We start from the raw sequence: 17,114 nt of genomic DNA, 5'->3' as shown, positions 1-17,114 counted from the left end.
GATTCAAACGCGAGTTTTGAGCAGTGTAGAGTAGTGCTTGTTGTTTGTCATTTCTTCGATCACAAATGCAGACATGGTTTTATGTTTACGCAGCACGGTGCAACGTGTAAAACGACAGTATAAGTCATTATAATCTGTAATTATGTCCCTACTGGATGCAACAAATGCCTCGTTTATAATGGGTTTTAATGTTTTTGTCTCGTTGCTCCGGCCGGACACTGCATCACAGTATGGTAGGGGCGTAAAATTTCCGTCACACACTTGAGGTATTCGGCCAATCACAACGCACTGGATAGCTGGCCAATCAGAGCACACCTCGCTTTTCAGAACGATGAGCTTTGTAAAAATCGACGTGTTTCAGAAAGGCGGGGCATAGAGGAGAAACAATAATGCACAGTATGTGGAAAATAATGCGTTTTTTAAACCTTAAACTGCATAAACACATTTCATTACACCAGATACATAAAATAATGTTCTTTTTTAGCAACATCATATGACCCCTTTAATGAACCAACTTTAAGGTTCAATGAAAAATAGGAATGTCTATGATAAAGAAAAGGGAAAAAAGCACCAAAAGCTTCTATATCTATATTTCCTTTTACAAAACCCTCCCTTCAAAGCACATCAGATCTGCTGGATTACCTTCAGCTGTGTTGCATCCAGGCGGATATCGATGTGTTCGTCCATCTTGCTGCTGTCCTGGAGGTGGTAGAAGGCTTTGACCTGATCTAGCGTCTTGTGTAGACCCCGTGAGAACAGAGTCATCCACAAGACACTTGGAGCATCCAGATACAGCTGTAGACCATTCAGCTGGGCATAAAGATTAGAGCAGGGTACTAGAGAGAGAAAGGGCCAGTGGGAGGAAAACTAAAATTAGACTTAGATAAATTAAACTCTTTCCCACAACAAGAATGTGAGTTTTTAAATATGAATGCTATGCATTAATCATAGTGATCAATGAAAATGACAAATCATAGCTAACACACCAGGAAGTCCAGGGTTATCAGGGAAGTAGTATTCAGTGAACTGAAGGTGAATTGCAGGAGTGTTGTCTGGGAGATGTAAGGATTTGCGGTTGCAGGAGAGGAGAGACTGTGTTCTCTTGCTGTGACGGCCTCCAGTGGACACCTATAGCAACAGATTGGGGTTTTAATAACGGCAGCGTTTTATTTATACTGTATATCTTTTGACTTTAGCTTTTCAACTTGATCTGTAGAAGACTGTCGTTGACGGGCAAGTTGAAGTAAGTAAAGTTGACTAAGATCTGGGACTTACAGTGGGGAAAAAAAGTATTTAGTCAGCCACCAATTGTGCAAGTTCTCCCACTTAAAAAGATGAGAGAGGCCTGTAATTTTCATCATAGGTATACCTCAACTATGAGAGACAAAATGAGAAAAAAAATCCACACTGGATAACTTTGAGAACTGTAGCTTTAAGAGTACACACTTGTGTCTCTTTTGAGCTACTGAGATGACTGTAAACGCCAGTACCATGACTGAGAGAAATTGGACACGTTACACTAATTCAGAAAATGTTTGTAAAGAATCTCAGATACATTCATGTGTAACGTGTCCAATTTCTCTCAAAGAAACTCATCAAAACGTTCATCGTGGCCTTGAACTTCCCATTTCTGCTCTTAATTTGATAACCAAAGCATAACATCAGCAACACATCACATGCTGCTTTATTCTTGTGATGAAAAAGGGATGACATTAGCAGATTTCATTTGAAAGGCAAGTCTAATTTTGGACGGAACTGACTTGTATCACTTTAAAAGCATGAGTATACAAGCTTGTGGTAAAAGAGCAAAAACAAATACAAAACATGTACATCCTCTTTTAGCAGTCTGTGTATGCACAACAGAAGAAAATAATTACAGATTTTTACAATAAAAGGTTTGCTGTAGACAGCTAAAGTGTTGTTCAAATTACACATTATCCACATATGGGACATGCTGAAAATTCAGCTTTACATCACAGGAATACATTATTTTACAATATATATACACACACAGAAAACAGTAATTTTAACTTGTGATAATATTTCACAATTTTACTGTAAATTTGATCACATAAATGCAGCCTTGATCAGCATAAGAGACTTCTTTCAAAAGCTTTTTTAAAAAATCTCACCGACCACACACTTATGAACGGTAGTGTGAATTTTGAATGGTACTGATTTTGTATGGTATGACCTCAAAGTCTGAGACTGAAAAGTACAATGAAAACCTCTGAAGCGTAAAGCAGTAAAGCAGGTTTAATTTGAATCTCATATGAACGGCAGTAGAGTCACCTGGCCTGTGAAATGGGTAATAATCACAGCCCAGCTTCCGGAAGGTCAGCTGCATCGCACCCTGCATCCCCGGAGGTGGAGCTTCATCTATGTGTACAGGAGAAATCACATGGGTGAGCCATCAGTTAGTTCAGTTCATTCAAAAATTCATGTGGTTCCAAACCTGCATGAGTTTCTGTCTTTCAAAGTACACTAAAGACAATATGTATTTATATGTCCAAACTGCTCTTTTCCATAAAAAGGCAAAAAATGCATCACTAAAGAAAGTCAAAAGTGGTTCAGAGTCATCCCGTTTCTCACATTAACAGCCCCACTGACTTTCATTGTTTGGAAAAGAGCAGCTTGAACATTCTGTTAAACGTCTCTTTTTGTCTTCCACAGAAGAAGAAAGTAGTATGGGTTTGGAATGACATGAGGGTGAGTAAATGACAATTCAATTTTTTGCAAATGTAAATTTTCGATGACTTTTAATGTCTCTTGGTGGTAACGGTGATGAAAAGTCACTACCGGAATCTGAAGAGCTGTCGTTGCAGATATGCAGGTCGAGTCGCGAGATGAAAGTGTGGTAGGATGATTCCTTGACATCGTGGAGGTCAAAATACTGGGCCAGTGTGCCCGGGGTCCCGACCGCTTCGGGTGGAGGAGGTTCAGTCCACAGAGAGTGGATCCCAGGAGAGGGAGGCGCAGTCTGGTGCACAATACAAGAAGACATAAATAAACACTCAAGCACTGGCTGAGTCATTCACAGGGAGCGGCTGTGTTTGAGTAGACTTGGGATTTCATGTATTATAGAGGACTTTACATTACATTTACTTTGCTGAGCTGTTTTGTAATTACAATTGTGTTCAAAATCCACACTAAAACCAGTCATGAAGTCCGAGCCAGCTGCAGCGTAAGGTGATAAGGTTTCGTTTTCATCTTTGATCGTAAAACACAAAGTGCTGATAAGAAGAGCATCTAATGGATCATTAATCTGTCTTTATAACAGTTTTGAGGCTGATTTAAAGGACACAGTGTGGCACCTGTAGTGTCTCAGCAGCCATGCTCTTCCTCTGCTGGCAGGACTTCTCCATGGCTTCACTCAGAGACTTGGCGTAGTGGATGATGGCCTTGAGCTGAGAGTCTGTCAGCACCCACAGCAGATCATCCAGTATAAACAGCAGCTTAGAGGCCAAGACATTACAGTCCTTCACCTGACATTAGGAAGGGGAAGAAACGTCAGCACAGAATACACATGATTTCATTCTGATTAGGGCTGCACGACATATTGAAATAAAACTGAAATCGCGATATTGATTAGTGCAATTACCGTGAATGCTGCGATTTCATTAAATATATGCACGGCATGTTTCAAAGTGAAGCGGCATTGTGGTCATTAACATGCATGTAGCTCATTATAACTTTATTTTACTGATTTTGTTTTTCTTTTAAAGCCAAAAGTTTGCAAGTGAAGGGAAAAACAATGTTTAGTATTAGTATTTACTAGTGCTGTCAAACGATTAATCGCGATTAATCACATCCAAAATAAGCGTTTTTGTTTACATAATATATGAGTGTACTGTGTTTATTTATTTTGTATATATAAATGCACACACATACAGCATATATTTTGAAAATATTTACATGTATATACATTTATATTATATATAAATATATTTAATATATAAACGTAGCATATTTTTCTTAAATATATGCATTACAGTTTGTATTTATATATACACATGATAAATATACACAGTACACACTCATATATTATGTAAACAAAAACTTGTTTTGGATGTGATTAATTGCGATTAATCGTTTGACAGCACTAGTATTTACTCTTAGTGGTTACTCTTTGCTAGTTATTAGTATACAATACAATTATTGTTACTATTTTTAATAAATACTATTTTTGTATTTTACTCTTTTGCATTTTACAGTATAATTTTTTCAACATTTTAATTTATGTAATATTGTTATTAAATAACTGTCACAATCACCAGACGGAGAGCCTTGGACATCCACCAGAGGGCACTCCTCCCTACTCCATTGCCTTTCCATCCTGGACTCTATTTCCCACAATTCTTTGCCCGGTCTCATCTGCTGTTTGCCCCTCTGCCTTGTTTGTCTCCATGGTTCCCCTTGTTAGTTTCCATGGTGTTTAATTAGCTCCTCCCACTTGTTACCCTGTTTGTCTCTCCCTATTTATACCCCATGCATTTCCCTGTGTCTTTGCGAAGTCTTGTTAGTGTCTGCTGCAATTCTGAGCAATTCCCTTGTTGTGTTATGATCTTTTGCTTGTTTCGGACCTTGATTCTGGATAACCCTCTAATAAAGCTGCATTTGGATCTTCATTGTACAAGCCGTACAAGAGCAGTGTTTATAACAATAATATATCAGAATAAAAATTATAATAAATTAATATTATTTTATAGTAATAACGAATGGGTCATAAAACAATGAGAACGTGGTCTATGATAACTCAAGACATTTTTTTTTTCTCTGGTTACTTTATGGTTTCTGAAAGAGGTATGAGTTGGTTCTTTTAGTACACCAAAGTGTAAACTCCACATATTTGCAAGTTTTTCCCAAATTGTTAAGCCCTAAAAGGATGGTTTACACTAAAAATAAGAGTCATAAGTTATAGTTTTTTAGTTATACTTATTTTATTTTTTATGTTCTATGAAGATGCACTCCCCTAAATCACTGTAATCATTCTAGAATGATTCATTCTTAGCCAATAGAGCTATTCAAATAATCTGTTAAAAATTCCTGTCTTTTTTTTTTTTTAAATCGCAATATATATTGCAGAAAAATAAAATATCACAATGTCAGAATTTTTTCCAATAATGTCCAGCCCTAATTCTAATGATTATGAAAATGGTGATTTGATCTTAGTTCCAGTATCCCAAAGCAACACATAATACAATCAGATGCAACAGATGATGCCCTATCAAACAATCTCACGTCAAAACCTGTCAAAAATATTTGTGAAAAAGTAGATTTTTGCCCTAATTTAGACCGATATCTTCCAGGCAAGATGAAAAATCACGCAAACTCTACAATCAGAGAAAAACCTAGGACTAGTTTGGTCATTATCCCAGGTGACTATGACAAATGTGATATGAAGAGAGAAAATGTTTGAACAGCCAGTTGTTATCAAAACGGTACCCTGCGTTTGAGAGCGATGCGTATGCGTCCTTGATTGGTAATGAGGCGCAGTGGCGTGCTGCCCAGATCCTGCTCGTCACTCTCTATGGCATCCGCCTCTATGCGCAGACTCTGCCAGTTGATCTCTTTGAAGGTGAGGACCTGCAGGACACCAGAGACAGGATGAGGATGAGACACTGCACTCACTGAGAAACAGCAACACACAAATGAAGACCTGGCTTTCAATTTGAACCAATTACCTTATCTGCAAAGGCATCAGCATCTGGTTAAGCACATTAGCTGGACCCACCTGGGGTCACTTAATACATCTCAGAGAATTTGACAGATGCCAGGTCTTCTAATCGTGAAAACTGATCTCTGGCTAATTAGGTTCTTCAAACGAAGTTGTCTGAGATTACTGCGTGCTCTTGTGTGCATAGGAAAGGGCAGATGTATCGATACTCGAAACCACGATCAGCAATGTAATGACATTATATAATCAAAAAAGAGCATACAATATTATATTCAAATTAACTTTTAAATGATTAGTATTATTTCAAATGATTATTGCCCCAGGTTCAATAGGGTACTCTTGTAAAAAACAGCAGCAGTGGCTAAGACAGACTTTTAAGTCTGCTCATATCTGCTTGCAAGATAAGATGCAATCTATTCCTGTTTACGTGACATAAGCCCGCTCTCGAGCAGGTTTGAGCTAACGGACCTGTCGCTATGACAGCAACTCTGGGATGAGCTTCGGAGAATCTAACAATCCTGGATCATGTCAAAAAAATCCAGATAACAGAGTAATCCACGTACGAAGAACGGACCCCTGGGGCCCGTTCTTCGTACGTCACTTATTATATCCGAGATGAAATGTCACATTCAAGATTATATCACCGCGCTAATCAGGATCTGGCTAATTCGGTTCTTCGAGCGCACCTGTTGTTGATGAATTAGTAATTTGTTACGTGACAGCATTATTTAAAGTTTCTTAAGGGTCAAGATCATGTTATCTGCATCTCCTGCGCTCCATCAAGCCACTCTCATAATATCTGTCAGCACTCAAATGAATGCACGACTCTACATTATCTGTGTAGCATGCGTGTAAGACTCAAATACAATTATGAAGTAATACTTTTATGACGAATAAATCTTTCAGTGAGTAAAACTGGCTGTGTCTGTGGTATTAAAGACTACACAGCATTATTATATTATCTTTAAATACATTTTTTAATGATTATTATTTTAAATTATTGTCTCTGGATTAGTAGGGTACTTTTGTAATAAAGTAGCGGCGGCTGGGACAGATTTTAAGTATCAATTCTGCTTAAAAAGATGCAATCTCCCGAGCAGGTTTAAGCTTACGGACCTGTTGCAATGACAGCAACTCCGGGATGAGCTTCGAAGAACCAACCAATCCAAGATCAAGCCAAATCGTCAACAATCAAATCCAGCTAACTGAGTTAGCGACGTACGAAGAACGGGCCCCGGATCTTTTTCTAGCCTGATTTCAGCAATACAATCAAAGTTTATGATAACATTACTGTCAGATCTTATTGTTGACATTATATGTCATGTAAATGCAAGCTTGGTGATTATCATTAAGATTTGAGTCCTGCCACATTGACTTTTAAGATTGGAAATAGCTACTCGGAGGAATTACTAAGATGGCAACTGAATGGGCTTTCTTCAAAATAAAACCGCTTTGCTTTTCAAATTCATCTTTATTTTCTACTATTGTAATAATCTTGCATTTATATGTTAACTGTCATTAAATTAGTCTATTTGCAAGATTTAAGAAAGGATGCATTACTTACAACAGCAGTGGGGCTGCAAGATGTTTAGAAGAAAAAGGACAATGTCATATTTTGATTTTCTGCAATATTTATTAGGATATGGAAAAAAAATAAACCGATTTTCTCTAAATGATTTTGGAATATCAATCATTCTGAACGATTGGGGTGATTTTGTAGTAGAGTGCATCTGCACTGGGAAAAAATGTAATAGTTAAATAGTGAATTGTTTTTTATGTTGTATGATTATTAATGATTCAGGAAAAACTCACAACTTGGGTGTCCATGTTGTTGTTGATTTTACTGTTGTTGACTTATTCCGAATGACTAAAAAACAAATTATTATTTCGATTTTTGAGATTATTATAAAGATAAAAAACGAATTATAATAATACTTTTGTACTGTAAAATAAAAAGGACCATTTGATAAAAGACTAATAATCATTTGATTTTATATTACAAATGTAAACTTACAATACTAATATTAACATCTTCTCTATTTTATAACATGTCTCTATTTTATTTCCTGAAATCTTCAAGCTTTTATCTTGCAGGAAAACCACAGGGAGTCCTTAAAGCTTTCTCGTTTGTTGGCAACAGGTTTATAAATGCTTCTCATTTCAAATCTGGTGAAATGAGTGAATTGGTAATTGCAGCCAAATGGCAATTTTGATTTTTGATTATTATTATTATTATTAATAAACCTTTATTTTATATGTATTGTGCAGCATAAACAGTAGGTGATAAAAATACTAGAAATGTGTATAAAAGGAATCTGTATCAGTTTGATTTCATGTTGACTGCTGAAACACACACGGACTTCATCTGGCCCTGAGCGAGCAGAAGCAGAGCTCAGACCATGAGAGGGCATCTTCAGGTGTAACGTCCAGCGTACATCTAACTGCATTACTGGATGGGCTGGTTCAGAAGATCTGGCAACCTGAATACTCTCTTCATATATCAAAATGATTGGCCTGATTTCATTATTTAATGGCAGTCTGGAAAAGAAATTAAGAAGGGACTTTTTTCATGAGCATGTGCTTCTCTGAATGAAGAAAAGCAAGCGAAAGAGGAACAAGAGGAGGAGAAGTGATGTGCAAAAAGGCTTTGATCTGACAGCTGTTGATCTCTGCACTATGACAGTGCTGCTTTTGTCCCCTTTCGGATTATGTAACCATTGCTATTTTTCTCCATAATGATTCACTTGCTCTTTAAAATGAACAAACGGACAGTTAATACTGAAAGGTGTTTCGCCCTGGGTTTTGTAATGCCACAAAAACCTGGCAAAGACATTTTTGCACTTCTTCAATCTAAATGTAGCTTCTGCCAGCATGTGTCAAGTTCCAGGGCGACCCATCATGAAGAGCATTGAAGCGTATACTAGGCTTGCTGCGATAGACGGTGTTTTCGGTTATACCGGTGTTAAGCCGCAACACCGGTTACGTCATTTGCCTACCGCGGCACCGCCCGCCCCCCCACCGTCGTTTAGATTTTTTAGAAAGGAAATGCAAAGGCGCCTGTTTGGCAATATTTTTTATTTTGAAAAGCCTATTGACTGGAAGCATTTTTAAACATTCGTTTCTTATTTATTTGGTTCCACAGTGTTTGCGGATTACTTTATTTAAACTTTGTGTATTCTATTTATTTTATTTGACATCAAGGTGTATATGCCGTGCCTCCAAGCGTTCTTATTCGTTTTGCTAATAAACGTTCTATGTTTCTTATTTATTTGGTTCCACAGTGTTTGCGGATTACTTTATTTAAACTTTGTGTATTCTATTTATTTTATTTGACATCAAGGTGTATATGCCGTGCCTCCAAGCGTTCTTATTCGTTTTGCTAATAAACGTTCTATGTTTCTTATTTATTTGGTTCCACAGTGTTTGCGGATTACTTTATTTAAACTTTGTGTATTCTATTTATTTTATTTGACATCAAGGTGTATATGCCGTGCCTCCAAGCGTTCTTATTCGTTTTGCTAATAAACGTTCTATGTTTCTTATTTATTTGGTTCCACAGTGTTTGCTGATTTTCAGTTTTATATACCCATTCAAACGTTGTGTAGCCCAAGTAATTTGTTATTTTATTAGGCCTATATGGTGTATTTTTATTCGTTTTGTTAATAAAAGTTCTGAGTTTGACCTTGTTGTTGCTTGAATTGAATCAACACTGAATTGCCCCAAATTTGAAAGTGAAAGTAAAACGCGCACGGCGCTTTTTCAAGCTATTTGAAAGCCAAGAAATCCGAGGAAAAGAGGGAAAACTCAAACGAACAATTGCTTGACGCCGAATTGCGGTAGTTGAAAGTGAAAGTAAAATTTGCATGGCAATTTTACAAGCCATTTGAAAGCGAAGAAAGAGGGTAACTCAAACGAACTAACACCCCCCAAGGGTGATACCGGTATTACCGGTGTTGTCACTCGTCGATTAACCGGTGGGAAAATTTCCTCACCGTCACAACCCTAGCATATACCTGCTTTTACTTTCAAAACAGGTACTGCGGTGTATCTCTGTACTGTACCTCTCCTCTCTTCGGATGTGTAATGCGCGTGTAGCGCAGGTCGCTCTTCTGCCATTTGGGATTGAGGCTGCAGCCCTGGAGCTGCCAGAGCTCAAAGGAGGCGTGAAACGCTCGGGCCTGAACTTTAATCGTGATGGAGTTGATGATCACAGACATTCCCTCCACGACCTTCTCAGCAAAGCCATACTCACTGTAGAGACAAGAAACAGACCGCAAACATGCATTACACCGACTCTAATGAAGAACTGGATCTGACCTTCAATCCAGTGTTGCTATTGTGAACTTAAAATGAGAAATTTGGCCTTGGAAACATTTCTAATTCGAAGATGAATGAAAACATAAATAAAAAAATAATAAAATTCAAATGTAAACTGAAAATATAAAAATACAAATATTTTAATATTTAAAAATATTTAATATTACTCATTTATGGTCACCATTTGTTTGTAGCACAAATGGTGCGATATGCTTTACTCTGCATTGTAGGTTTGAACAAATAACAGTCTTGATGCTTGACTTAGCGAGTAGCACTAATGAATCAGAATGTCAATGTGCATGATGGAGAGGACATCGTAGGGAGGTAAAACCACTGTGGATCTGGTTTACTAAAAGGAAAGCTGCAGATCATTCTGACCTTTGGCCTGGAGTAATGGCAATCGGAGAGGGGCCGTTTGGGGGCCGGGGCTCCTCACAGGTCCTCATTTCAACTTCTACTTTATCCAGGAACTGCAGAAGGACAGGAAACAGAGTTCAGGCCGAATTCAGTAGGTCAGACCTTCGGATGCTGTCAGTCACTACTTTATGATGAACTATGCTCAAGCCACGAATTATCTCTGGAATATGGAAATATGAATCTACCAGCAATCTCCAGAGCAGCATGTTTTAGGAATCTAGATAACTTTAACTAGTTAACAATATAATGTTAGTTAATATGGGATGTTGTAATGGTAGAGCATTAACCATCATAATGCACTCAAAATCTGCATACAAATTTTGAATTCAGTAGAACACAAGCACATAAAACAACAAAACTATTGTATCTGATTAATAATTTCTCATCTCAAAGTTTTGAATGTTATCACTACGTTTACCAACTTTTCATTAGAAATTATTTTTAAATGAAGAAATTCTTGGAAATTTTACATGATCTACAGAAGAACCACTGACATGCAAAAAGTCATCATGAGAATGTATATTTGAAGACATCATTTTATAAGAACACTTTAAATTTAAGACAAAAATGTTGATCAATTTTCCATGCTGCAATTGTTCATCAATAGGCGTGCATTTTCATGTTTATCCATAAAATGTAGTGCATGTGTAAAATACAGGGGGGAAAAGGCTAAATATACTTTAGAAAAATCTACTGTAACTCATGTAAGTAATGTTTGCATAAGATCATGTTTAAGCCTCACTTAATACCCGGGTCAAAATAGACACGAACAGAGAAGGTTTTGAAACTTTATTTTTAATAGTTGTATCTTTTTAAAAAATCTTGAAAACTACATTTAATTTAAAAATATATATATATATTATATAAAATATAATATATTTAGCAAAAAAATAACATTGGCATAATGTGGTTTTGCACACATTTCTTTTTCAATTCTTTCTGTACATCTCCTCCAGTTTAAAATAGACCTGAATGCATTTATGAGGGTTAAAAAAGACCCAGAATTATTCAACCTTATCGTTTGCAATGGATTACAAGAGTAGTTCATTTATTCCCCTATATTTTTATATTTGCATATATTTTTGCTTTAAATCAACTGTTATGATTTTGCTTATGTTTCAATTCTAAAACTAAGGAGAAATGGTCTGTATACCAGGCCACTGAAAAAGACTGCAGTCACTGTTGGACCCACCTTATCAGACGCGGTAGCATTTGAGTGAAAAGCACAATACTGATACAAGGGTACTTTTGCAGAAGTGAAAAAAGACAGGAGATCATGTGATAAACAGGGGGATGACAGAATGTGACCGAGAGAAGAAAAATTATGCAAGAGGGGAAACACATTGATAGGGAGATTCTTACCAAACATATGGGACTGGTCTTCAACTTTGTCCATTGTATCTGACAGAGAAAACACACACACACACACACACACTTAAATAACACTGAATTTGTTTCAATATCTTTGTGATAATTTCCTATTAGCTCTTTAGCATGATAATAATAATTCCTCCAGGCTCTCGTATACCCGTATAGCAGCCTTGTTGCAGTAGACTCGAGTGACAGCCAGCCAGGTGGGCAGATCCAGCATGTTCTGCAGGACCTCCTCGTCCAGCTCCAGGTTGGACAGCTGACCCTCTCCTCTCAGCGTGCTCAGGTTGATCTTATCCGGGGAGAGGTTCTTAGTGAACCTACACAAGACAAACGCATACACTTATTGGTTGGATGGTTTAAAGGTTATGAGTCAAAAAGTATCCATGATAAAGAAAAGGGGTAAAACTAGGGAACTGTGGGGGGCATGTGTCAAGTTATTAGAGAAATATTTGGTTGCACTTTATTTTAAGGTGTCCTTGTTAGTGTAATTATACATATAAGTACTGTGTAATATGAATTATCTACATGTACTTACTATATGGTTAGGGTTAGGATTTGGGTTTGACTTGCATGTAATTATGCATAATTAATTGTTATTATAATAGTAAGTACATGTAACGTGTGTAACAAGGACACCTTAATGTTACCAAATATTCTTTGTATTCATGTCAGTTTCAAATGGTTTTGAAAAACTTTTACACCAGTTATGATGACTCCAAAAATGTCATGTGGTGTAACCATCAAGTAAAAAAATATTAATATTTGCACCTTACATACAGCTAGAGCACTCATCTTAATTGTTTAGGAATACATTTTTTTAAAAGGCATTTAATTATGTTTATTTATTTTTATAATTGTAATCAATAATTAACTTACTGAAATATCATTACATTTTAGGGGAGTTGCACCACATTACATTTTACGGTTTAATCTACCCTTTAGTTTAAGAGATCTTAAGAGACACAATCGATAAACTTATTTCATATATTAAAGGGGTCATATGATGTTGCTAAAAAGAACATTATTTGGTGTAATGAAATGTGTTTATGTGGTTTAAGGTTAAAAAAACACATTATTTTCCACATACTGTATAAACGAAGTAGTTTCGCTTTCACAACAAAACACAGTGTCTTCACGACATGGCAGCGGCAACAACAATACTACAGCGAGAATAAAAGTTACGCCTTCTTTCTTGGTGGTAACATTTGGGCGGTGTTATGCAAATCTTCCCACATAGTGACGTAGACATGTGGGGGGGTGTTAGAACGAGCCGTTTTAGATAGGCGTGGCTGACTCTTAACTTTTATAAAGAATATCTCTTTGGATTTGAGACTTTAGTCTTTGCAACTTTACAGATCTTCTTTATGCACCAAGAGCTTGTAACACTCCAAAGAGAAAGGAAAAATTTAAATAGCATCATATGACCCCTTTAATAAGCATGTCTGCTAAAATCTAAAATAAATAAACAAATAAAAAGATTATGCTAAACTAAAGGTTTTCTATTCCATAATTTTAATATGTAATGAGGATTTATTCATCGTTATATTAGAGCAAATGTATGAACTTGATATTTTTATTACCCCCTCAAAAATATACACATTTTAATACAATTAAAAACATGCTTATCATATTCAAGTCAAGGTTCATATTCATTCCATATTTAATGTGTTTACTGATAAATAAACCGATCTGAAAAATAAAAGTGTCATGTCATTTTTTTTTTTCAGTGTTCGAGGACAAAACTCAACAACCAATGAGCGACAAGCTTTTAAGTCACGGGAACACATAAGACTCATATTCCTTGAACTCTCTCGGTTGTCCTTCTCATTCCCTTCATTCACTTTTGACACTGCTATATATTTAGGTAATAAGGTCTGAGCTGAAAGCCCCATCACAAAGACGGTCATTGACTAACAGCGGGTAATAAGATTACACCAGGCCTGCAGTAAGACTGCTTTAAGCCCATGGGAGTGTTTCTAACCCCTGCCCTAAAAACCTGCAGGGATCACAGACACAAGCACACAGAGCACATCTAATATTCACTGCCTGCCTTTACACTTCATGAGATAAAACCAGCACATTCACTATAAATACAAAGCTCAGAGTGGCCGCTTCAAGCGACTGCAGTGTTTCATGCATCTGAATGGGAAATCTCCATCTGTTCAAAGACTTCAAAGATTAACCCAGCCTTCAGAAGACCAGTGAGAGGGAAAACACTGCCATACAGTATTACCGCAGCACTTTAGTCACGTTTCAACATCATGCGATTAACTTTATATGTGGAACTACATGGCTGTGATACTCTGGGATGCTTTAATGAATCCTGTGCGATTTTCTTTCTTCAGTGGAACACAAAAGAAGAAGCTCTGAAGAATGTTCACACTGCTCTTTACTCTACGATGACCACTTCTCGCTCTTTGCCTTTCTCTTTCTCTATTCTTCTGAGTGGTTTAGACACTTCAAAGTAGGGCTGGGTGACATAGCAAAACAAAAAGTCATCCTTTTGAAATATTCATAAAGATATGTATATAAACATATGTATATGCTCATCATATTTACATATTAGCTCTGAAATAACTTAAAGCGATAGTTGACCCAAAAATAAAACATTCTTTTGTGTTCCACAGAATTATGTTATACAGGTTTGGAATAGGGCTGTGCAAATAATCGAAATAATCGATAGGCATTTTCTGGGTTTCTTCTGCGAGGCGTATTTGGAGTTTCAGCACGAGAGCGCTCCCTCTGGTCTTCGGATGGAGATTTACTGCTGATCACAGAACCGTGCTTCACTGAAAGATACGCATGACAATCGCAGCTTCTATTGAATCGCGATCTCGATTCCATTTCGATTTATCATGCTGCCCTAAAAGCTTCCTTCCCAGAAAACGCAAACTAGATGACAAAAAAAGCCCAGTCTTTTAAAAGGACAGACTGCCACATAAATGGGCTGTAATGGTTAAAAACCCCTGGAAATGGTTTGATGAGTGCAATCTTCCTTCTTTCATTTCCTATAGGTCAGACACATTAAAGGGCTTGTCTTTTTTTAATAGTCAATAACCTTTAATTTATGACACAATCTGGAACCGTAATTTTCTGGTCAGTTGCAGGTGGTTGGGGAAGGGTGTTCTCATTCTAGAGAGATCTGATTGGACGATAATTAGCATACGCCCCTAAGTGCAAGATGAGTCATCAGTATTATATTCTGTTTTCCGGGAGGAGTAAGTAACCGCTTAAAATAATGCATTTCAAGGCCTCAAAACTGACTGGCATGCATTAAAAGCCCCAAAACGTCTCGCCTGAGTTTATGGTGTCTCTCTCTACAGCCTGATGAGCAGAAGGTTGCTGGTTCAATCCCCAGATGGAGAGAGCCACGAGCTATCATATGACTACAGCACTTAACCCCAGGTTACTCCAGCGGGATCGTCCTGGATATCCGTGTCACTTAGCAGATGAAGAAGCAAAACTGTAACTGACTAAACTGTAAATGTAAGTGAAAAAAATGTAAGTGGTGCTTGCCTGGTCAAAACTCACCAACACAATGCTAAAGGTCTTCTGATATTCTGGTCTCTAGCCCTTGTATTATGTTTAAAATCTGGGTGTGATCATTATGGTCAGAGTCAGATTGACCCTAATTAAAACAAAATTAACTAAATAAATAAATAAATAAAAAGAAGAACAACAACAACAAAAAATCACCCTATTAAAAGCGAAAACAAAATCAGGTGAAACAGTGAAGTTTAATGTTATTATTTCACACACACAACACCAAAAATGTATGTGATTTTAATAGGGATGCACCGAATGTTCGGCAACCGAAATTATTCGGCCGAAAATAGCAAAAAAAGCTCTGAAAAGACAGAATAAACTGTACCGAACAATGACGTGTCGCTATCAAAAAGCAACCAGCATAGAGCGACACCGTATCTACACCGGTCGCCAAAAGGTCTGTCTACACTGGACGCGACAAAGCGATCGTTGAAAATCATTTGAAATTTGTGTCAATACGTCATAGATAGAACGCGGCAGCAGTTTTCTGTCGGGGATTTGTCGTGTCGCGCCGCATCCAGTGTAGACAGCATCACTGATTATAATGGGTTCTATAGTATTTTGTCACGCCGCTCGCGTCCGGTGTAGACACGGTGTGAGAGGCGCGCACTCATTATGCACACACGTCAGCTGTGTGGAAGCATTTAAACGGTCCGAGAAAGACACAAAAATCATTACAAGCACCGACAGCGAGAGACTGTTTAGTGCTGCAGCGCATGTCTTCGATGAGAAGAGGAAGGGGTGATTGTTGCTGGTTACTGTATGATGATTGAAATTGCGCAATGGCCTTAATTAGTAAATAAACTGCAGAACATCATGTTTTCTAATACACGCACAAATTGCATGTATTCTGACAGCGCTGGACGAACTCGCTGCGCTATCTGCTTGTTAACCAGGGTTCAAAGTTCAAAGCGCGAGGAAAAACTGCGCTGAACCAGTGTTAAGGCTTGTTCACACCAGGACGAATTTCGCGCGCGATTATCGCCGACATTTAACGACTAGTGACTAAACAAAGGGCGCCAATGTGAGTGTGCAAAACGCGAGGCGTAAAAGCATAATTTTTAAAAAAACGCCTCTGGCTCGTTTTTTTGGTTTGACGCGCTGCGTTAAAAACTGGCCGACCAATGAGATTGGCGCTTTTGTTCACGTGTCTGGAGCTGCTGAATTGCATGTATTCTGACAGCGCTGGACGAACTCGCTGCGCTATCTGCTTGTTAACCAGGGTTCAAAGTTCAAAGCGCAAGGAAAAACTGCGCTGAACCAGTGTTAAGGCTTGTTCACACCAGGACGAATTTCGCGCGCGATTATCGCCGACATTTAACGACTAGTGACTAAACAAAGGGCGCCAATGTGAGTGTGCAAAACGCGAGGCGTAAAAGCGTCATTTTTAAAAAAAACGCCTCTGGCTCGTTTTTTTGGTTTGACGCGCTGCGTTAAAAACTGGCCGACCAATGAGATTGGCGCTTTTGTTCACGTGTCTGGAGCTGCTGAAGTTACAGTAAAACACGACTTGGTGGCGCTCAAGCACAAAGCGGTCTTGCCGAGCACACCTTGATACCTAACGACGAAGAGGAAGTAAGTAGACCAAGAAGATGTATCGAGGCAAGATGAATGTAGAGCTGCTGGTCTCATTGGTGTCTGAACACAAAGGGCTTTATGACAAACGTGACAGCGACTACAAAAATCTCGATAAGAGGGAGTTGTTATGGAGAGGAATTGCAGATCAAATAGGATTCGATGTGTACCGGGGTATTTCTGTTTTTCATTAAGCGCCATCTAATGT

The 17,114-nt window shown here is 37.8% G+C and overlaps 1 protein-coding gene across 1 annotated transcript in view; it reads right to left on the bottom strand.

Moving 5' to 3' along the window:
* Positions 1-17,114, bottom strand: part of bltp3a (bridge-like lipid transfer protein family member 3A) — a 30,502-nt gene that overhangs the window by 11,630 nt on the left and 1,758 nt on the right. The window contains exons 2-12 of the mRNA XM_016236643.1: positions 11,940-12,102; positions 11,774-11,812; positions 10,373-10,464; positions 9,739-9,928; positions 5,446-5,586; positions 3,315-3,485; positions 2,800-2,980; positions 2,152-2,379; positions 1,761-1,768; positions 987-1,128; positions 643-836 (exon numbers count right to left, since the gene is read on the bottom strand). Coding sequence (XP_016092129.1) covers positions 643-836; positions 987-1,128; positions 1,761-1,768; positions 2,152-2,379; positions 2,800-2,980; positions 3,315-3,485; positions 5,446-5,586; positions 9,739-9,928; positions 10,373-10,464; positions 11,774-11,812; positions 11,940-12,102 — 1,549 coding nt within the window. The remainder of the gene's footprint in view (positions 1-642; positions 837-986; positions 1,129-1,760; positions 1,769-2,151; positions 2,380-2,799; positions 2,981-3,314; positions 3,486-5,445; positions 5,587-9,738; positions 9,929-10,372; positions 10,465-11,773; positions 11,813-11,939; positions 12,103-17,114) is intronic.

Source organism: Sinocyclocheilus grahami, unplaced genomic scaffold (assembly GCF_001515645.1).
Source record: "Sinocyclocheilus grahami isolate Dianchi unplaced genomic scaffold, SAMN03320097.WGS_v1.1 scaffold494.1, whole genome shotgun sequence".
In the NCBI taxonomy this organism is placed as follows: Eukaryota; Metazoa; Chordata; class Actinopteri; order Cypriniformes; family Cyprinidae; genus Sinocyclocheilus; species Sinocyclocheilus grahami.
The sequence above is the reverse complement of the archived record's forward strand: the minus strand, read 5'-3'. Positions and strand labels throughout refer to the sequence as shown.